General features: G+C 41.7%; 1 protein-coding gene across 3 annotated transcripts in view; it reads left to right on the top strand.

Annotated features, from left to right (window-relative positions):
- Window positions 1-23,737, top strand: part of LOC141084632 (cadherin-9-like) — a 453,456-nt gene that overhangs the window by 304,086 nt on the left and 125,633 nt on the right. For all 3 annotated transcript variants that reach the window (XM_073569460.1, XM_073569459.1, XM_073569458.1), the window contains one exon: window positions 7,210-7,377. In XM_073569460.1, the coding sequence (XP_073425561.1) occupies window positions 7,236-7,377 (142 nt within the window). In that variant the 5' untranslated portion in view covers window positions 7,210-7,235. The remainder of the gene's footprint in view (window positions 1-7,209; window positions 7,378-23,737) is intronic.

The raw sequence follows: 23,737 nt of genomic DNA, 5'->3' as shown, positions 1-23,737 counted from the left end.
TGACTCAGACTCTGTACCGTCTGTATTATCTCTGGTTTTGATCTTGGCTAAAACTCCCTGACTATACTCTCATTTGTGCCCTTGGTTACCGCGCTGACCTCTCTAGCTTCTGACCCTGGCTTGTATTATATCACACTGTCCTTTGGTTACCGTGTTATCCTCTGGTCAGAACTCGGCTTGCTTGACTCTTCTCTCGGCTCCGCCGGCTCCCATCACCGTTCTTGGGAGTACGAGTCTTTGCCCCGCCTCCAGCCACTCCCCTAGTTATCACGTGTTCCAGGTCCTGTTAACTTGCAGCTCATTCACGTCCACAGCCACACGTTATAGCAGGAGTCCTCCGGCTTCCTCCACACTTCCCCAGGCACACATTCTGACTATGTTGCTGTGTTCATTATAATTTATTTATTGCACTACAGCGCTGATTAGCAGCAGTTCTATGACTAACAAACTTTTACAGTGTCAGGGAGAGGTTCCTTCCTATCCCCCTTCTCTCTGTGTATTCTGTATTTTGTGTAATACATCTCTCTAGCTGAGAAAACTGTCAGGTGCCTTTTCTTATCCATCTTTACCTCAAAACTGCAACACAATTTTCTGTATATGCTTTTATACTGCATATGTGTTTAAAGCTAATCTTTATTAGCTCCCTCTCCAAACATTCCCCTATGCTTCTGCCTCTGACACTGTGGATGAGCGATGACGTCAGGAGACGTGAGGATTGTGTTTTTTTTCATATAATGAAAAAGTTTCCAGCTTCCAAATATACAAAAATTTATTCAAGGCATAAGAACAAGGATAAACGGACATGCCCCATCATAGCGGAAAGACACAGCAACGCATATTGAACAATATGTTCTTTTTCACATCATATATTCAACACTACAGATTTGCAACACAAATTAACTAAACGATTACCCAAGTATTGATAGTATTTTATTTTCAACTCATTCAAGATTTTTGGTTTTTCCTTTCGGTGCAAAGATGAACAGATTTTTGGCAGTTCCAACTCTTGGACAGACCACGTAAAGTTGACCATGAGAAAAGAATGGGGATTGCAAATCGATCCCTAATACTTTCAAGGACTGTTAATGGACATTGCAAATAGCAGTTTAACTGGAAACTGGAGGCGTTTAAAATAAAAAACAAATCAGATGGAATGAGTGGAATTCTTGGAATGAAAATGTCCTCTCCTTTGACACATCCTGTTTCCGAGATGTGTATCTAACACTATCCTGTGTGACAATGTCTGCTGAGCTGTGTACCTAATCCTCTCCTGTGTGATACTTTCTGCTGAGCTGTGTATCTAATCCTATCGTGTGTTACTGACTACTCAGCCGTGTATCTAATCCTATCCTGTGTGATACTGACTGCTGAGCAGTGTATCTAATCCTATCCTGTGTGATACTGTCAGCAGAGCCGTGTAACTAATCCTATTCTGTGTGATACTGTCTGCTGAGCCGTGTATCTAATACTATTCTGTGCGATACTGTGTGCTGAGCTGTGTATCTAATCCTATCCTGTTTGACACTGTCTGCTGAGCCGTGTATCTATTCCTATCCTGTGTGATACTGACTGCTGAGCTGTGTATCTAATCCTATCCTGTGTGATACTGACTGCTGAGCTGTGTATCTAATCCAATCCTGTGTGATACTGACTGCTGAGCCATGTGTCTAATCCTCTCCAGTGTGATCCTGACTGCTGAGCTGTGTATCTAATCCTATCCTGCGTGATACTGACTGCTGAGCCGTGTATCTAATCCTTAAATAAACTGAACCGTTGGCACTAGAGTTGAGCGACTTTAGTCGGATCGGGTTTCATGAAACAAAATTTGTTTCAGATGAAATTGGTCTGACTAGGGCAAAAAAGTCGGAGTTTTGTCCGAAACCCGACCCCAATGCAAGTCAATGGGAAATAAAAGTCGGCATTGAGCGGATGACATTCATCCACTCATTGCCAACTTTTATTCCCCATTGATTTGCATTGGGGTCTGGTTTCAGACGAAACTCAGACTTTTTTTGCCCTAGTCGGACCAGTTTCATCTGAAACGAATTTTGTTTAATGAAACCCGATCCGACTAAAGTCGCTCAACTCTAGTTGGCACAACTCTTAAAATAGTGGTGCACAAGTAGGATCGAAATCCGTGTACTTGTATAGACTAACTTGGCACACACACGTGGAGAAATGCAGTGAAAAAATGGTATTTAATAGAGTACAGTACATACAGTAAACGTTTCGGTCACAGCGACCTTCGTCAATGTACTATGTAATGTACTGAGTGCACTTGTTGATAGGGCAACCTATCCAATAAGAGCTATGTTAAAACATGAGGGCCATCTGTCGGTTACAGGAACGTGAAGTGAGTAGTAGCACAGGCGCGGTTTCCACCGCTTGTCTCCCATCACGGAGAGCTGGATATTGACCTAAAGGGCCGCTTAATATGGTGGTAATGGTGGTTTCTGAAAGGAGCCACCCCTTGGCTGGGTCCTTCCCTGGAGGAAGATCTGGCTAGTCCCATGTTTGAGACTCTTAAATGAGGCTCCACGGACTTTATTTGCATATTTGTATTTCCCAGGGAGCATTGCACCTAGGATTTCACTGTGTTTGAGCGCCTTTGCCGGCTGCCGCAGTGTTTTCTTTGACTGGTCTCCCTGAAGTCAGTGATTGTTTCGTGATGTTGGTCTATTAAGCATTGCTCCCACCTAGCCAGAATCCTACTCCACACTGATGAGGGGCAACACCCCGAAACAGCTGTCTGTGGATGGATACCTGGCCTTGGTATTTCCCTTGTCATATCTGTAAACTCATAAAGAGCTAGATATTGACTTAAAGGGCCACTTAATATGATGGTAATGGTGGTTTCCGAAAGGAGCCACCCCTTGGCTGGGTCCTTCTCTGGAGGAAGATCTTTTCGCCCCCAATTTTTATTTTCCCAAGGGTAACATAACCCTAAACATTATTGTGCAATTTGTCCTGAGTACGCTGATACCCCATATGTGGGTGTAAATGACAATTTGGGCGCATGGCAGAGCTTGGAAGGGAAGCAGCACCATTTGACTTTTTTGGCTGGAATTGAGATCAGACACCATGTCGCGTTTGGAAAGCCCCTGATGCACCAAAGCAGTAGAAACCGACCACAAGGAACACCATTTTGGAAACTAGACCCCCCAAGGAACTTATCTAGATGTGTGGTGAGAACTTTGAACCCCCAAGGGCTTCACAGAAGTTTATAACGTACAGCCGTACGATTTAAAAATCATATTTTTTCCAAAAAATGATCTTTTCACCCTCAATTTTTATTTTTCCAAGGGTAACAGGACCCCAAAAGTTATTGTGCAATTTGTCCTGAGTATTCTGATAACCCATATATGGGGGTAAACCACTATTTTGGCGCATGGCAAAGCTCGGAAGGGAAGCAGCGCCATTTGACTTTTTTGGCTGGAATTGGGATTGGATGCCATGCCGCGTTTGGAAAGCCCCTGATGTGCCTAAACAGTGGAAACCCCCCAAAATGATACTATTTTGGAAACTAGACCCCCCACGGAACTTATCTAGATGGTTGGTGAGCACTTTGAACCCCCAAGTGCTTCATAGAAGTTTATAATGCCCGGGCGTGAAAATAAAAAAATTATATTTTTTCCACAAACATGATCTTTTAGTCCCCAATTTTTTATTTTCCCAATGGTAACAGGAGAAATTGGACCCCAAATGTTGTTGTACAATTTGTCCCGAGTACGCTGATACTCCATATGTTGGAGAAAACTACTGTATGGGCACACGTCAGGGCTCGGAAGGGAAGTAGTGATGTTTTGGAATGCAGACTTTAATGGAATAGTCTGCGGGTGTCATGTTGCCTTTGGAGAGCCCCTGATGTACCTAAACAGTGGAAACCCCCCACAAGTGACACCATTTTGGATACTAGACCCCCAAGGAACTTATCTAGATGTGTGGCGAGCACTTTGAACCCCCAAGTGCTTCACAGACGTTTATAATGCCCAGGCGTGAAAATAAAAAAATCATATTTTTTCCACAAACATGATCTTTTAGTCCCCAATTTTTTTATTTTCCCAATGGTACCAGGAGAAGTTGGATCCCAAAAGTTGTTGTCCAATTTGTTGTGAGTACACTGATACCCCATAAATGTGGGAGAAAACTACTGTATGGGCACACGTCAGGGCTCGGAAGGGAAGAAGTGACGTTTTGCAATGCAGACTTTAATGGATTTGTCTGCGGTGTCATGTTGACTTTGGAGAGCCCCTGATGTACCTAAACAGTGGAAAACCCCACAAGTGACACCATTTTGGAAACTAGACCTCCTAAGGAACTTATCTAGATTTATGGTGAGCACTTTGAACCCCCCAGTGCTTCACAGAAGTTTATAACGCCAGGGCGTGAAAATAAAAAAATCATATTTTTTCCACAAACATGATCTTTTAGTCCCCAATTTTTTTATTTTCCCAAGGGTAACAGGAGAAATTGGACACCAAACGTTGTTGTCCAATTTGTCTTGAGTATGCTGATACACCATATGTGGGAGAAAACTACTGTATGGGCACACGTCGGGGCTCGGGAGGGAAGTAGTGACGTTTTGGAATGCAGACTTTGATGGAATGGTCTGCTGGTGTGATGTCACGTTTGGAGAGCCTTTGATGTGCCTAAACTGTTTAAACTCTCCACAAGTGACCATATATTGGAAACTCGACCCCCCATGGAACTTATCTAGATGTGTGGTGAGCACTTTGATCCCCCAAGTGCTTCACAGAAATTTATAAAGCCCAGGCGTGAAAATAAAAAAAATCATATTTTTTTCCACAAAAATGATATTTTTGCCCCCAATTTTTTATTTTTGTAAGGGTAACAGGAGAAATTGGACCCCAAAAGTTGTTTTGTAATTTGTCCTGAGTAGGCTGATACCCCATATTTGGGGGTAAAACACTGTTTGGGCACATGGCAGAGCTTGGAAGGGAAGGAGCACCATTTGACTTTTTCAACGCAGAATTGGCTGGAATTGAGATTAGACACCATGTTGCATTTGGAGAGCACCTGATGTGCCCAAACAGTGGAAACCCCCCAATTCTAACTCCAACCCTAACCTTAATCTCAGCCCTAACCCTAGCCCTAACCCTAACCCTAGCCCTAACCCTAATGGGAAAATGGAAATAAATATGTATTTTTTTTTTATTTCATTATTTTTCCCTGACTAAGGGGGTGTTAATGGGGGGTTTGATTTACTATCTATGGTGGGGTTTTATTCTTGGCAGCTGTCATACGCTAAAAGTTGCTTTTTATTGTAAAAATAGTTTTTGCATCACCACATTTTGAGAGCTATAATTTTTCCGTATTTTGACCCACCGAGTCATGTGAGGTCTTATTTTTTGCAAGACGAGTTGACGTTTTTATTGGTACCATTTTTGGGCACGTGACATATTTTGATCGCTTTTTATTTCGATTTTTTTGGACGCAGAATGAACAAAAACCAGCATTTCAAGAATTTCTTTTGGGGGGCACGTTTACACCGTTCCGCTTGTGGTAAAATTGATAAGGCTGTTTATTCTTTGGGTCTGTACGGTTACAGCGATATCTCATTTATGTCTTTTTTTATGTTTTGGTGCTTTTATGCAATGAAAACAATTTTATATAAAAAAATAATTATTTTTGCATCGCTTTATTCTGCGAGCTATAACTTTTTTATTTTTTCGCTGATGATGCTGTATTGCAGCTCATTTTTTGCGGGACAAGATGCCGTTTTCAGCGGTACCATGGCTATTTATATTCGTCTTTTTCATTGTGCGTTATTGCACTTTTTGTTTGGCGGTATGATAATAAAGCATTATTTTTTGCTTTGTTTTTTATTTTTATTTTTTAAGGGGTTCGCTAAGGTGGTTAGCTAATGGGACAGTTTTATAGGGCAGGTCGTTACGGACGTGGCGATACCAAATATGTGTACTTTATTAGGGAATGTTTTTTTTTAAATTTAATTAGCGATTTTTTATAAATTATTTTTCCACTTTTTTTAACTTTATTACAATGTCCCAGGGGGGACATAACTGTCATGTGACAGATCGCTGATCTGTCACATCACAGATTACTGTGACAGATCAGCGATATGTCACAGGCAGTGCAGAAGGCTTCCTCGTGCTTGCGCTTTGCAGGCATGAGGAAGCCGGCTCCCTGTAGGCCCCCGAAGGTCTCCGCCGCCATTTTGGATCCGGGGACCTGCAGGGAAGGAGGCCCCGGAGCAGCGCAGCACATCGTGCTGTTGCGGGGGTCTCAGGGAAGCACGGAGGGAGCCCGCTCCCTCCCGATGCTTCCCTAAACCCCTGGTATACTGCGATCATGTATGAACGCAGTGTGCCAGGGTTAATGTGTCTGACCACCCCTGATACATAGTGCCGGGTGTCAGCTGTGATAATTGTACGTACTATCCCGTCCCTGGGAATTAAGTCCCAGGGCACATGGACGGGATAGTACATCATATGGCAGAAAGTGGTTAAGTACAGAATTGACCACATTTTTTGTTTCAGCTTTTTTCCCTAATTTCATCCTCTAAAGCTGTCTTATAGTCCGAAAAATATGGGGTATATATTGGAAAACCCATTTAAATGGATTATGCCAAGTAATACACTATCCCGAGACCTATGTAGCCACTGGCGTCTGACCGCTGGGACCCCCATGATCCCGAGAACTGGAGCTCTAAAGAAACGGTCGATTATGCACACTGTCACGGCAATCACACATGGTTCTTCAAATAATGCCTTTAAAAGGAGTGTTGAAGGGCACAACAAAGTATAGCAAAATCCACTGATTGCGTGTGTGGGGAGAGTTATAGTATGTGGGCTGGTGGGGTTTGTGTGACAAGGCTGCTTTTTTGTCTCAGTCCAGCCCTGCCTGGTAAGTACACAATGACATACTGTATAATATAATGATTGCAATAAATTCAGAGGATAGCAACTTTAATGGGTGTGCTTCTTTAAGAACGTGGTGCATGATTCATGCAAATTAGTGTCTTAAATTTCTAATAGTGTCAATAAATCAATTGGAGTTGTTCCCCGTAAACAATAATCCTTTTAGCTATTTTATTTCTGCTTGTTTTTAACCTAACCTGCATAAAATATAATTGAATGTGAATGTGAATTTGCTGACATTGCCTTCACATCTGCAGTTCCTTCCATGTGAAAATGTTTAAAATTATATTTTTGTTTCCTTTTTTTGCAGGCATAATCAAAACTGCTCTACCAGATATGAATAGAGAGAACAGGGAACATTACCAAGTGGTTATTCAGGCCAAAGATATGGGTGGCCAGATGGGAGGATTATCTGGGACCACCACGGTGAACATCACACTGACTGATGTCAATGACAATCCGCCTAGATTCCCACAGAGTAAGATGCATTTAATACTTGTGCTGTGTTTAAAACCCTGTTTAAATTTGGTAATTTAACAGATACCATCTGTGATGCTCTTTCATAAATACTGTGCCACTGCAGTGCCTGCTTATAGCTTTATGCTAGATAAAGGAAAGAAGTAGCCTGTTTTAATAGGCATTTTTGTTTCCCTTTATTACAAAATAGTAAAACAAAATTAAATCCATTCATTTTGTAATGAAAACCTCTACAATATTTTACTTAATGTTTGCCATCTGAAAAACATGTTATTAGTACAATATTTTATTCACGAAGTTACAAACCACTGTTCATTCCTTTATAATGAAGAACATATTATCTCTTTCTCTTTCCTTCAATATCTATTTACTGTATATCCATCAATGCATGTACAGTATATACAGCTGCAAGACACATAATCTTTTGAAAAATTCAGAAAATCCCATTGTATGATTTTTACATAATTAATTTGAATTTTATTGAATTAAATAAACATTTGATGCAATAGAAAAACAGAACTTAGTATTTGGTACAGAACCCTTTGTTTGCAGTTACAGTAAGTTAGATGCTTCTTGTAGTTCTTGACAAAGTTTGCACACACTACAGCAGGGATTTTGGTCCTCTCCTACATATAAATCTCCTTCAGATCTTTCAGGTTTTGGGTCTGTTGTTAGGCAATATTGAGCTTCAGCTCCCTCTAAAGATTTTCTATTGGGTTCAGGTCTGGAGACTGGCTAGGTCACTCCAATTCAATACTCTTGCTGAGTAAAGGAGGTTGTTGGCTAAATTCTTGCGATACAATCTATCCTCCCCTCAAAATGGTGTAGTTGTCCTGTTACCTTTGCAGAAAAGCACCCCCAAAGCATGATGTTTCCCCCAACATGTTTCATGAATGGGATGTGATCTTGGGGCTGTACTCATCATCTTCCTCCCTTTAAACATGGCGAGTTGATTTGACACCAAAAAGTTCTATTTTAGTCTCATCTGACCACATGGCCTTCTCCCATGCCTCCTCTGGATCATCCAGATGGTCATTGATGAAATTCAAATGGGCCTGGACATGTACTGATATGCCTTGCAGGATTTTAACCCCTTACCTACAATGGACGTAATATTCCGTCCATGTGACCCTGGACCTAATTACCATAAACGGAATATTATGTCCCAGCGATCAGCGGGGCCCACGTGGTGAGCGCCGCTGATCGCGGCCGGGTGTCAGCTGATTATCACAGCTGACACCCGGCACAATGTGTCAGGGGCGGTCACGGACCGCCCCCGACACGTTAACCCCTTGTACACCACGATCAAACGCGATTGCGGTGTACCGGGGGTTAAAGGGAAGCATCGGCAGGGAGGGGGCTCCCTCCTTGCTTCCCTGAGCCCCCAACAGCAGCGCAATGTGCAGCGCTGCTGCGGGGGTCTCTTTCCCTACAGGCCCCCGGATCCAAGATGGCGACGGGGGCCTTCGGGGGCCTGTAGGGAGCTGACTTTCTCACTGCCTGCAAAGCGCAGGCATGAGGAAGTCTGCAGAACTGCCTGTGACAGATTGCTGATCTGTCACAGTGATCTGTGATGTGACAGATCAGCGATCTGTCACAGGACAGTGATGTCCCACCTGGGACAAGGTAATAAAGTAAAAAAAAAAAAAAAAAAAAGTGTTAAAAATAATTTTAAAAAAATCGCTAAATAAATTAGTAAAAAAAAAAAAATATTCCCCAATAAATCCATTTTTTCAAAATAAAAAAAAAAAAAACAATAAAAGTACACATATTTGGTATCGCCGCATCCGTAGCGACCCGCCCTATAAAACTGTCCCATTAGTTAACCCCTTTAGCAAACCCCTTAAAAAATAAAAATAAAAAACGAAGCAAAAAATAATGATTTATTATCATACCACCGAACAAAAAGTGCAATAACGCGCAATCAAAAAGACGCATATAAATATCCATGGTACCGCTGAAAACGTCATCTTGTCCCGCAAAAAACGAGCTGCCATACAGCATCATCCGCAAAAAAATAAAAAAGTTATAGCTCGCAGAATAAAGTGATACAAAAATAATTATTTTTTGTATAAAATTGTTTTCATTGCAAAAAACCGACAAAATATAAAAAAGCGACCTAAATGAGGTATTGCTGTAACCGTACTGACCCGAAGAATAAAACCGCTTTATCAGTTTTACGGCACGCGGAACGGTGTAAACGCAACCCCGGAAAGAAATTCATGAAACGCTGGTTTTTGTTCATTCTGCGTCCCAAAAATCGAAATAAAAAGCGATCAAAAATGTTACGTGCCCGAAAATGGTACCAATGAAAACGTCAACTCGTCCCGCAAAAAATAAGACCTCACATGACTCGGTGGGTCAAAATACGGAAAAATTATAGCTCTCAATATGTGGTGATGCAAAAACTATTTTTACAATAAAAAGCGTCTTTTAGCGTCTGACAGCCGCCAAACATAAAAACCGCCATAAATAGTAAATCAAACCCCCCGTTATCACCCCCTTAGTTAGGGAAAAATAATAAAACTAAAAGAAAATGTATTTATTTCCATTTTCCCATTAGGGTTAGGGCTGGGGTTAGGGCTAGGGTTAGGGCTAGGGTTAGGGTTAGGGCTAGGGTTAGGGCTAGGGTTAGGGCTAGGGTTAGAGCTAGGGTTAGGGTTAGGGCTCAGATTAGGGTTAGGGGTGTGTTGGGGTTAGGGTTGGAGTTATAATTGGGGGGTTTCCACTGTTTGGGCACATCAGGTGCTCTCCAAATGCAACATGGCGTCTGATCTCAATTCCAGCCAATTCTGCGTTGAAAAAGTCAAATGGTGCTCCTTCCCTTCCAAGCTCTGCCATGCGCCCAAACAGTGTTTTACCCCCACATATGGGGTACCAGCCTACTCAGGACAAATTACAAAACAACTTTTGGGGTCCAATTTCTCCTGTTACCCTTAGGAAAATAAAAAATTGGGGGCAAAAATATAATTTTTGCGGAAAAAAATGATTTTTTTATTTTCACGCCCAGGCGTTATAAACTTCTGTGAAGCACTTGGGGGTTCAAAGTGCTCACCACACATCTAGATAAGTTCTGTGGGGGGTCTAGTTTCCAAAATGGGGTCACTTGTGGGGGGTTTCCACTGTTTAGGTACATCAGGGGTTCTCCAAAAGCAACATGACACCCGCAGACCATGCCATCAAAGTCTGCATTCCAAAACATCACTACTTCCCTTCCGAGCCTCGACGTGTGCCCATACAGTAGTTTTCTCCCACATATGAGGTATCAGCGTACTCAGGACAAATTGGACAACAACATTTGGGATCCAATTTCTCCTGTTACCCTTGGGAAAATAAAAAAATTGGAGACTAATTTATCATGTTTGTGGAAAAAATACAATATTTTTATTTTCACGCCTGGTCGTTATAAACTTCTGTGAAGCCCTTGGGGGTTCAAAGTGCTCACCACACATCTAGATAAGTTCCTCAGGGGGTCTAGTTTCCAAAATGGGGTCATTTGTGGGGGGTTTCCACTGTTTAGGTACATTAGGGACTCTCCAAAGGCAACATGACACCCGCAGACCATTCCATCAAAGTCTGCATTCCAAAGCGTCACTACTTCCCTTCCGAGCCCCGACGTGTGCCCATACAGTAGTTTTCTCCCACATATAGGGTGTCAGCGTACTCAGGACAAATTGGACAACAACTTTTGGGGTCCAATTTCTCCTGTTACCCTTGGGGAAATAAAAAAAATGGGGACTAAAAGATGATGTTTGTGGAAAAAATACGATTTTTTTATTTTCACGCCCGGGCGTTATAAACTTCTGTGAAGCACTGGGGGGTTCAAAGTGCTCACCACACATCTAGATAAGTTCCTTGGGGGGTCTAGTTTCCAAAATGGTGTCATTTGTGGGGGGTTTCTACTGTTTTGGTACATCAGGGGATTTCCAAACGCGACATGGTGTCCGATCTCAATTCCAGCCAAAAACGTCAAATGGTGCTGCTTCCCTTCCGAGCTCTGCTATGCGCCCAAATAGTCATTTACACCCACATATGGGGTATCAGCGTACTCAGGACAAATTGCACAATAACTTTTAGGGTCCTGTTACCCTTGGAAAAATAAAAATTGGGGGTGAAAAGATCATTTTTGTGGAAAAAATATGATTTTTTAATTGTACCGCTGTACGTTATAAACTTCTGTGAAGCCCTTGTGGGTTCAAAGTTCTCACCACATATCTAGATAAGTTTCTTGGGGGGTCTAGTTTCCAAAATGGGGTCACTTGGGGGGGTTTCCACTGTTTAGGTACATCAGGGACTCTCCAAACATGACATGGCGTCCGATCTGAATTCCAGCCAATTTTGCATTGAAAAAGTCAAACTGCGCTCCTTCCCTTCTGAGCTCTGCCATGCACCGAAACAGTGGTTCCCCCACACACATCAGGTATCAGCGTACTCAAGACAAATTGCACAATAACTTTTGCAGTCCAATTTCTCCTGTTACCCTTGGTGAAATAAAGAAAATTGAACCTGAAGTATTTTTTTTGTGAAAAAAAAGTTAAATGTTCATTTTTTTTTTAAATATTCAAAAAATTCCTGTGATGCACCTAAAGGGTTAATAAACTTCTTGAATGTGGTTTTAAGCACCTTAAGGGGTGCAGTTTTTAGAATGGTGTCACTTTTGGGTATTTTCTATCATATAGACCCCTCAAAGTGGCTACAAATGTGATGTGGTCCCTAAAAATAAAATAGTGTTGCAAAAATGAGAAATCGCTGGTCAATTTTTAACCCTTATAACTTCCTAACAAAAAAAATTTTTGGTTCCAAAATTGTGCTGATGTAAAGTAAACATGTGGTAAATGTTATTTATTAAGTTTTTTGTGTGCCGTATCTCTGTGATTTAAGGGCATAAAAATTCAAATTTGGAAAATTGCGAAATTTTCGCCAAATTTCCGTTTTTTTCACAAATAAACGCAAGTTATTTGAATACAATTTTACCACTAACATGAAGTACAATGTGTCATGAGAAAACAGTGTCAGAATCACCGGGATCCATGGAAGCGTTTCAGAGTTATTACCTCATAAAGGGACAGTGGTCAGAATTGTAAAAATTGGACCGGGAGTTAACGTGCAAACCACCCTTGGTAGTGAAGGGGTTAATCCACAATTGCGCAGTATGTTGCTAATGGTAATGTTTGAGACTGTGGTCCCAGCTCTCTTCAGTTAATTGACCAGATCCTCCCGTGCAGTTCTGGGTTCATTCTGACCTTTCTCAGAATCATTTTTCCCCACGAGGTGAGATCTTGCATTGGAGCCTGATACCGAGTAAGATTGACTGTCATCTTGTGTTTATTCCATTTTCTAATAATTGAGTCAACAGTTATTGCCTTCTCTCCTGCTGCTTATCTATTCACCTATAGCCCACCCAAACCACGCTTAGGCCTACAATTTTTTTCCCTTGTGTCTTTAGATAGCTCTTTGGCCTTAGCCATGGTGGAGAGGTTGGAGTGTGATTGAGTGTGTCGACAGGTGTCATTTATACAGATAACAAGTTAAAACAGGTGCAATTAATTTTGGCAATGAGTACAGAGTAGGAAGGCTTCTTGACTTTTGTTGACTTTGGTTGTTTGTGTGAGAATACTTGTGTGATTGGTAGTTTCCATTATCCCTGTTTGTATTACCTTGTTTGTCTGTTTGGTGTACTACGGTACTCTACTAATTCCCTCTTCCCTGGGTAGGGGTAAGGTACAGATTGAGGGTGGATTCAGGAGATAAAGCAATGTAGGTGGCCTCAGCATCTTCACCATCAGAAGTAATCCTGGGAACAGGGCAAGCTACGGTGCCCCTTATATTAGGAACAAGGTGGGTGTCCCTGGTGCTGGGATACCAGACAACAGAGTCGTGACTTTAGCTCTGGCTGAAAACATTTTTTGATCCAATATAAATCCCATCACTGCTTTGGCAGTGCAAATACATCAAATCAGCCTGGATGTGGCACCATTGTTTTGTGGTACCCTGACACAGCAGATTTGGTCACGTGACTCCAAGGCAACCCCTAACGGAGCCCAAATCTGACAGGTTCTCTGGGGGCGTGACAAGTTTGGTGTTTTCAGGGAGACCTGTAAGCTATACTTTAAGTTACATCTTTTCTCCTCAGTATCTGAGGAACAATGGTGGGGATAATAATCTCCCTTCTTCAGGGTGACCCCGAAGCATGGGATTTTCTCTCCCATCAGACTTCCAGTCAATACAGATGGTGGAGAAATTTTTTCTTGTGCTGGGTCATATATACAATGACAGCGACTGCATCTCCCTGGCTGAGTCCACAATAGCTTATCTTCAGCAGGGAGACTGGCCGATGGAGGAATATTGCTCTGTTTCGAAGGTGGTCCACTGACACTAACTGGAATGACCCCGCTCTATAAAGCCAGTTCTGTCAAGGGCTGTCGGTAAGTGTGAAGGATACCTTTGCCTTATTTGAGATTCCAGTTTCCCTTGAGGCAGCCTTGACTCTGGCTATCTGGGTGGATCACCATGTTTGCCAGAGATATAATGAGACACCCCAATGTGTGGGTGGTCTGAGACCAAGGGAAGTCAGGTCTTAGTCATCTGAGAGACCCATGCAGTTTGGTGGGGCGAGTCGTTCTGAGAATTGAACTGCAGTTTAGTGTAAAGGGGAGTGTGTTTTTACTGTGGGAGAAAGGGCAATTTTCTGGGTGCTTTGCTTTCCCAGGCTAACTGAAATCAGCCACCAGAAAACTAAGCCACAGAGGTGCAGGAAGGTTGGCAACCCTGGTGTACATATCTCCTCCCTGGATAGGTCACAATTTTTCTACCTGCTGAATCCCATCTGGGCAAAAATAAGGTGGTTTTTTCTCCATTTCTGAAATGTGGGGAAGGGTTTAATTCGATCAATGTTAGGTTGGTCTAGGTCCAGGGCCTCAAACCTCATCAATTCTGCACCCTTGAGACAGCGGAATTTTACTCAAGTCATCCAAGGGTTACATCTACAGGTAGAGGCCATACACTCAGAAAATATTGACTGTTGTAAGTTAGAGAGTCTGCCCTCTCCTGTCATTTTTGCACTTTCTTAGCTCACTCAGCACAACTCTGTGGTAGATTGACTTGGGATGTGGTAAAATGGAGTGAATATAGTTCAAGGACAGCGCTTGGGCATCTGACTTGCAAGGGTGAATACTCAGACTGCGCTTAAATACCTGTCTGACTTTGGGAATGTGTTTTCAAAGAAGGGGTGCAAAGAACTTCCTCCCCATCTTCCTTATGACTGCACCTTTAATCTTTTCCCTGGGGCCAAGCTGCCAAATATTAGACTATTTAATATTTCTAGTTCGGAGAGGCAGGCCATGAAGGACTATGTCACGGAAAGTTTGGCAAATGGTCATATCAGACTATCCTCATCCCCCATAGATGATGGGTTTTTCTTTGTAAAGAAAAAGGTCGGGGGGTTTCACCCTTGCCTAGATTGCCACAAACTCGTTTAGATCACAAGAATCTGTATCCACTCCCTCTCATTCCGGCCCTTTTTAATGAGATCATAGGAGCAAAATGGTTTTCTAAACTGGATTTCAGGAGGCGTATAACCTCATTTGTATTAAAGAGGGGAATGAGTGGAAACCAGCCTTCAATACACCTGAGGGACACTATGAGAACCTTGTGATGCCATTTTGGTTGACTAACGCTTTGTAAATGACTTCTTCAGTCATTTTGTAGGTAGATTTGTTGTGATCTATCTTGATGACATATTAATATTTTCACCTGGCCTTGAGTCACATCAGGTTATATTTTTTGTCAAACCAGAGAAATGTATGTTCTCAGTTGAGGAGATCCCTTTTCTGGGCTAAGTTTTATCTTTAACGGTTTTTGCGTGGATCTGGCAAAAGTCAGGACGATACTGGACTGGGTTCATCGCTAGCATTTGAAGGCATTACAATTGTTTTTGGGTTTCGCCAACTACTATCGCTAGTTCATCAAATGCTTTTCAGTAGTGGCCAAACCTCTGTTGGATATAAACAGGAATGGGACAGACTTTTCTAAATAGTCCAGTAATGCTTAGGAAGCATTTGATACTTTGAAGGAGTGTTTTGCACCTGCCCCGATTCTCGTACAGCCTGACATCACTCAGCAATTTATTGTAGAGGTTGACATTTCTTAAGTGGGATGCATGCTGTATTGTTGCATGGTGGGTCTCCTGGTAAATGGCATCCATGTGCATACTATTTTAAAAAAACTGTCATCTGTGGAGAAAAATTATTACATTGGTAACAGGAAACTCTTGGCAATCATCATTTTGGCAGTTCATCTGGTTATGGTATTCATAGATCATAAGAATCTTGTATATTTGGAGTCTGCAAAATGTCTAAAACCTAGACAGGCTAGATGGGCATTGTTCTTCACCAGGTTGAACTTTTCTGTTGCATATAGGCCAGGGAACAAGAAAATTAAGGTGGATGCCTTATATCATTGCTTTCCTGGGGGTGGAGAAAATTTTGAGCCGGTTCCTATACTACAAAAAGAGGTGGTTATTGCATCTATATGCTCCAATCTTGAGAAATATGTTGTGGAGTATGTATTTGCCTGCAGTGTCTGTGCGCTTTCTAAAACCTCTCATACTCACCTGTTTTGATCTCTCCAACCATTTGCAATCCCGAGTAGACCTTGGACTCATTTATCGGTCAGTTTTAGCACTGATCTACCCATGTCGGCAGGTAATACTGTAATTTTGGTGGTGGCGGACAGATTCAGTAAAATGTCACATTTCATTGCGCTACCTGCTTTAAGTAATGCCAAGACCTTGGATTAAATTTTCAATAGAGAGGGGATCCATTTGGGGATCCATCTGTCTTTTGCTTCAGCATTTCACCAACAGTCTAATAAGCAAACTGAAGGGGTTAACTAGAATCTTTAGCATTATCTTAGGTATTTTGTGTCTGAGAATCAGGAGGATTGGGTAACATACTTACCTCTACATAAATTTGTGATAAATAATCGCTGTCATGAGTTTACAGGTAATTCCTCATTCTTTAGGGCATACTGGTTTCATCCTTAGTTCAGTTCATTTAATAAGAATTGTTCTTCAGGAATACCTTAAGAAAAACATTTTTTATCATCAATTACATACCTAAGGCAAGGGGTTCTTGATAATTTGAGGAACATGGGATCGAAATACAAGAGTGTGTCTGATTTGTGGGTTCAGACCTGTGTGTTGGTGACTTGGTGTGATTGTCCTCAAGAAACATAAAGTTGAATGCTCCCTTCAGTCTTAATAAGATCACGCCCATCTTTAGAATTCATAGTGTATTTAATTGATCTCTACTCATCACCGCTACCATCATCTCTATTCATTCTGGATGTAAATTTGTAATTTCAAATAGCAATGATTTTTGATTCTCCCTAGTCCATCTGTCGCTTCAGTATATGGTACTCTGGAAGGGTTTCGGTCCTGAATAAAGGATGTGGGTACCATCATCTGATATCCATGCACCCAGGATGATCCAGTCTTGTCTCGTGACATACCCTGATAAACCCATATCTGAGGTTTCAGAGGTTCATTGTAAAAGTGGGGGTACTGCCACATGTTTACCACGACAGAGAGGAGCCAGAAGACCACAACATCTGATTTCTCCTACTCCTTCACTGATTAGAAGCACTTCACCTTCATATTAAATTATGCTGGTTTCTTTCAGCAGTGCAGGGGTTAATTTAATCAATGTAGAGCTCTTGGAAGCTTTCCTGCATTAAGGCTCTCAGCTGTTCACTGTTAGCTACTCCCATCTCCTATATTATCTGGGCCCTGGCAAGAACTCATTGCCAGAGCTAGCTTATGCTGCATGGTTGGAGATGGTGGTTGGTGGTTGTTGTTTGAGGAGGCATTTGGTGGATTTATCTGAAACTGTTGCAAGGTTTTGGGTGTGTTCTCCTCCTAATTTTGTTTCCGTCCCATTCTCCAATTCCAGGTATTTACCTCTGTTGTTTGTGTGAGTATATTTGAATGATTAGTATTTTCCATTATTCTTGTTTATATTACCTTGCTAGTTGTGTTGGTATACTCTACTATTCCCCTCTGCTCTGGGTGTGGGAAAGGTACAGACTGAGGGTGGATTCAGGAGCTAAGGCAAGATATGTGGCCTCGGCGTCTTTGCCATCAGAAGTAATTAGAGGAACAGGGCAAGCTAAAGTGCATCTAGTGATAGGGACAAGGAAGGAGTCCATCTTCCCGGGATACCTGACAACAGAGTCGTGACACATATGCATATATCATATAAACAGCAGGTGAAAAAAGTATTAAACACATCATCAATTTTTAAAAGAAATATATTTCTTATGGTGCTATGACAGAAAATTATCATCAGAAATCAATTACAACCCATACAAATCCACAATGGCAAAGAAATCAAACCATAGATGTCCATAAATCAAGTTATATTCTGTGTAACAATGAGGAATGACACAGGGAAAAAGTATTAAACACACTTAATGAAATATCATACTTAGTTCAAAAACCTTTGTTGATGAAAGCTTCAAGATGCCTCTTGCATAGAGAAACTAGTCACATGCATTGCTCAATTGCTCAATTGTGATTTTGTGCCATTCTTCCACACAAATACTCTTCAAATCCTGAAGGTTCCATGGACTCCTTTAATGAACTCTGACCTTTACCTCCATTAGTAAATTATTTTTTTTTTTATTGGGTTCAGGTCACAAGTTATTCTAGGCCATTCTAGCAGTTTTATTTTCTTTCTCTTAAACCAATTGATAATTACCTTGAGTTTGTGACTGTCTTGATGAAAAGTCTACAATCATTTCATCTTCTTGATCCCGGTAGATGGCAGCAGATTTTTATTAAGCATTTCTCAGTTCATTTGTCAATTCTACTTTCCTTCAATCTTATGGAAGTTTGCCAATGCCAAATGCTGAAAAACAGGCCCGAATTATGTTGTTCACACCTTTAAAATTCACTGTTAGTATGGTGTTTTTTTGGTGATATGCAGTGCTTTTTGGCTTCGAAACATGATGGGAATAATGGAAGAGTTCCATTTTTGCCTCATCTGACTAGACTATATTATCCCTGTATTAAACACAACAAGAAAGATAGTTTAAATTGCCAAATTACAAATTTTATTATGCACAATATGCTGCAGAAAAAATATCCAAAATTATTCTCTTTACCAATAACATATCAAGAATACTGCAATCTAAACAGGGAGCCATACTGCAAGTGTGCCCAATAATCCAATAAAATAAACCTATAAATTTCTTCATACCCAGGTATAACCTGTATTAAGATACAGCAAAATTATAGCTTAATACTAAATAGTAAAAATGCCATACCCACATGTGCTTGTGCACAAAATAAATATATAAATGTGTTCACATGAAAACAGCCTTTAGTCTCCATCAGGCATAGCCTGTATGCAAATACATATATGAGTGCCGTTTTCAATCAAACCACTAATAGTTATATATTCATACGGCACCTAGCAGGTAATCCCCCAGTAAACCATTTAAGAGATAAGCACATTTGAAATATTAGGAGAAACTCCTACGGGCACTTACATAAGGTAAAATGGTTGCGCTGGCTTCCATGCTGCCCCCAACGTGCGTTTCGCTTCTTCATCAGGAGGCGTGTCATTGGGCAGGGTGAGTGCACGTTCAATAGGATGGCTACACAATCAGAATCACTAATGGTAATGTGCGTCATCTAATTACTATGCCAACCTGCTGTGGAGTGTGATGCTGCTTCCTGCCTATTACGGCGCATGTGCCGCTGACGTCACCCTCCAGATAACTGACAGCAGGTTTGCGGCCGTGGAGATCAAGTCGCGTCACGCCGTCATGGTGACCGCGCATGCGCACTAGATTCCTAGTGTTTGCTCACCCGACAGTCGGAGAAGACACAGCCAGACATGCGCACTAGGCAGTATTGTTCCACATTTACTAACAGCGCTAAGGGATAAACGATCTAGCAGATCCAAGATGCGCACTATGCAGGGATATAACGCATTAACTCAAAGGCACTAATGAAAAGAAGGCATGTGGGATAAGTGATACACAGTGTACTATAATCTAAAAATATTTAAATTCAAGTGAACTAATACATGTGAACTAAGTCCCATTGACCCACCTGGAAGACCTATAGTTTATGGGAATGGAGGGTTGTGCGAGGCTGTATGTCAGTTTATTGATTACTATCTAAAACCAATTGTCTCAACATTACCCTCCTATATTAAGGGTACAACTTCGGCTTTGGGTCATTTTGATGGTTTGGAACTGCAGGATGACATGGTGATGGTGACCGCAGATGTAGAGAGTCTGTATACCTCAATTAAACATGAGAATGGGTTACGGGCTGTATCATGATACTTGAACTCCAGCAATCTTGAAAAATCATTGATTGAGATTATAATTATTCTTCTTGAATTTATATTAAAACATAATTGTTTCACGTTCAACAATCAAATTTTTCTTCAGCTCCAGGGAACAGCCACGGGGGCTTGTTGTGCACCTTCATACATCAACCTGTTCCTTGGAGCTTGGGAACGTGATATATTTCAATGTAACCCGGTGAACCAGATGGACAGAATCCATAAATGGATCCGTTATATCGATGACATCTGGTTCATCTGGGAGGGTTCATCTGAACAGCTGGAGATTCTAATGACGGAACTTAATAACAACGAATTGAATATTAAATTGACTTATTCATACGGACGTAGAGTCAATTTTTTAGATGTGGATACTCAATGTACGACAGATGGATATCTGTCAACAGATGTATACCGAAAACCTACATCCACAAATACCCTTTTACATGCTGGCTCTTCACATCTGCGGTCAACCATCAACAGTATCCCAATTGGACAACATCTGAGAATTAAGAGAATTTGTTCAACTAAGGAAGCATTTGATCACCAGGCCAAAGATCTGTATTCCAGATTTCGAGAACGAGGATATAGTCATAGAGCCATTAGACGGGGTTATCAAAGGGCATGTGGAGTACCCAGAAATGAGTTATTATATAAATCTTCAAATCATGAACATAAGAGCCTTCAACTAATCAGACTGATTACCTAGTTTAATAACCAATGGGATGCTTTGAAGGAGATCATTTTGAGACATTGGGAGGTTTTAAAAATGGATCCCATTATCAAAAATATCATTCCTCCCCTTGTTACAGCTAAAAGGTCTAAGAATTTGCGAGATTTATTAGTGAAGAGTCACTATGTAGGCTCCGGAACTAAGCCTAACAGTCAGCCTTTGAAAGGTTTTTTCCCTTGTGGATTTTGTAAGGGCTGTAGAAATTTGATTAAATGTAAAGGTTTTTTTAATTTTGATGGGTCACGTACATTCAAGATTTTACATCGTCTTACTTGCTCATCCACAGGGGTAGTGTATCACGCTCAATGTCCTTGTGGGCTGATTTACATAGGTATGACCACCAGAGAATTAAAAATTCGTGTGCGCGAACACGTACTAGACATCGAGAAGGCTAAGAGTTCTGATTTGACGGAGCCTTTGAAGACATTGCCCAGGCATTTTAAAGAACATCATAACTCAGATTCAAGTAAGCTGGTTATTCGGGCCATTGACCAAGTGTCTCTTGGTTCAAGGGGTGGGAATCTCTTTAAAATTCTATCACAGGTTGAGAGTCGATGGATATATAGGTTGCGGACCATTACTCCCTTTGGGTTGAATGAAAATTTCGGGTTTAGTTAATTTTTATAATAGTTTGTTTAGGGGAGGGCAGGTTGTTCCTTTTATCAGTGTTTAACCCCTTCCTGACATGAGACGTACTATCCCGTCCACGGTACCCAGGCCCGTATGACCGGGGACGGGATAGTACGTCTACCGCGATCAGCGGCGCCCACGTGGTGAGCGCCGCTGATCGCGGCCGGGTGTCAGCTGATTATCACAGCTGACACCCGGCACAATGTGTCAGGGGCGGTCACGGACCGCCCCCGACACATTAACCCCTTGCACACCGCGATCAAACGCGATCGCGGTGTACCGGGAGTTAAAGGGAAGCATCGGCAGGGAGGGGGCTCCCTCCGTGCTTCCCTGAGCCCCCCACAGCAGCGCAATGTGCAGCGCTGCTGCGGGGGGCTCCTATCCTCCAGGCCCCCGAATCCAAGATGGCGACGGGGGCCTTCGGGGGCCTGGGGAAGCTGGCTTCCTCAGTGCCTGCAAAGCGCAGGCATGAGGAAGCCTTGTGCACTGCCTGTGACAGATTGCTGATCTGTCACAGTGATCTGTGATGTGACAGATCAGCGATCTGTCACAGGACAGTGATGTCCCACCTGGGACTATGTAATAAAGTAAAAAAAAATTAAAAAAAAAGTGTAAAAATAAATTAAAAAAAATCGCCAAATAAATTAGTAAAAAAAAAAAAAATATTCCCCAATAAATTCATTTTTTTAAAATAATAAAAAAAAAAAACAATAAATGTACACATATTAGGTATCGCCGCGTCCGTAACGACCTGCCCTATAAAACTGTCCCATTAGTTAACCCCTTTAGCGAACCCCTTAAAAAATAAAAATAAAAAACGAAGCAAAAAATAATGATTTATTATCATACCGCCAAACAAAAAGTGCAATAACGCGAGATCAAAAAGACGCATATAAATATCCATGGTACCGCTGAAAACGTCATCTTGTCCCGCAAAAAACAAGCCGCCACACAGCATCATCAGCAAAAAAATAAAAAAGTTATAACTCGCAGAATAAAGCGATGCAAAAATAATTATTTTTTATATAAAATAGTTTTCATTGCATAAAACCGACAAAAACATAAAAAAACGACCTAAATGAGGTATCGCTGTAACCGTACTGACCCGAAGAATAAAAGCGCTTTATCAATTTTACCGCACGCGGGACGGTGTAAATGCCCCCCCCAAAAGAAATTCATGAAACGCTGGTTTTTGTTCATTCTGCGTCCCAAAAATCGGAATAAAAAGCGATCAAAAAATTTCACGTGCCCAAAAATGGTACCAATAAAAACGTCAACTCGTCCCGCAAAAAATAAGATCTCACATGACTCGGTGGGTCAAAATACGGAAAAATTATAGCTCTCAATATGTGGTGATGCAAAAACTATTTTTACAATAAAAAGCATCTTTTAGCGTGCGACAGCCGCCAAACATAAAAACCGCCATAAATAGTAAATCAAACCCCCCGTTATCACCCCTTTAGTTAGGGAAAAATAATAAAATAAAAAAAATGTATTTATTTCCATTTTTCCATTAGGGTTAGGGCTAGGGTTAGGGCTAGGGGTGTGTTGGGGTAGGGTTAGGTTAGGGTTAGGGTTAGGGTTAGGGCTAGGGCTAGGGTTAGGGCTAGGGTTAGGGCTAGGGTTAGGGCTAGGGCTAGGGTTAGGGCTAGGGTTAGGGCTAGGGTTAGGGGCGTGTTGGGGTTCGGGTTGGAGTTAGAATTGGGGGTTTCCACTGTTTGGGCACATCAGGGGCTCTCCAAATGCAACATGGCGTCTGATCTCAATTCCAGCCAATTCTGAGTTGAAAAAGTCAAATGGTGCTCCTTCCCTTCCAAGCTCTGCTATGCGCCCAAACAGTGTTTTACCCCCTCATGTAGGGTATCAGCCTACTCAGGACAAATTGCAAAACAATTTTTGGGGTCCAATTTCTCCTGTTACCCTTAGGAAAATAAAAAATTGGGGGCAAAAATATCATTTTTGTGGAAAAAAAATGATTTTTTTATTTTCACGTCCGAGTGTTATAAACTTCTGTGAAGCACTTGGGGGTTCAAAGTGCTCACCACACATCTAGATAAGTTCCGTGGGGGGTCTAGTGTCCAAAATGGGGTCACTTGTGGGGAGTTTCAATAGTTTAGGTACATCAGGGGCTCTCCAAACGCACATGACACCCGCAGACCATTCCATCAAAGTCTGCGTACCAAAACGTCACTGCTTCCCTTCCGAGCCCCGACGTGTGTCCATACAGTAGTTTTCTCCCACATATGGGGTGTCAGCGTACTCAGGACAAATTGGACAACAACTTTTGGGGTCCAATTTCTCCTGGTACCCTTGGGAAAATAAAAAAAATGGTGACTAAAAGATCATGTTTGTGGAAAAAATACGAATTTTTTATTTTCACGCCCGGGCGTTGTAAACTTCTGTGAAGCACTGGGGGGGTCAAAGTGCTCACCACACATCTAGATAAGTTCCTTGGGGGGTCTAGTTTACAAAATGGTGTCATTTGTGGGGGGTTTCCACTGTTTAGGTACATTAGGGGCTCTCCAAAGGCAACATGACACCCGCAGACCATTCCATCAAAGTCTGCATTCCAAAACGTCACTACTTCCCTTCCGAGCCCTGACGTGTGCCCATACAGTAGTTTTCTCCCACATATGGGG

Source organism: Dendrobates tinctorius, unplaced genomic scaffold, assembly GCF_039654945.1.
Source record: "Dendrobates tinctorius isolate UK_male_01 unplaced genomic scaffold, ASM3965494v1 ptg000025l, whole genome shotgun sequence".
NCBI lineage: Eukaryota > Metazoa > Chordata > Amphibia > Anura > Dendrobatidae > Dendrobates > Dendrobates tinctorius.
This window is presented reverse-complemented; position numbering and strand designations above follow the sequence as displayed.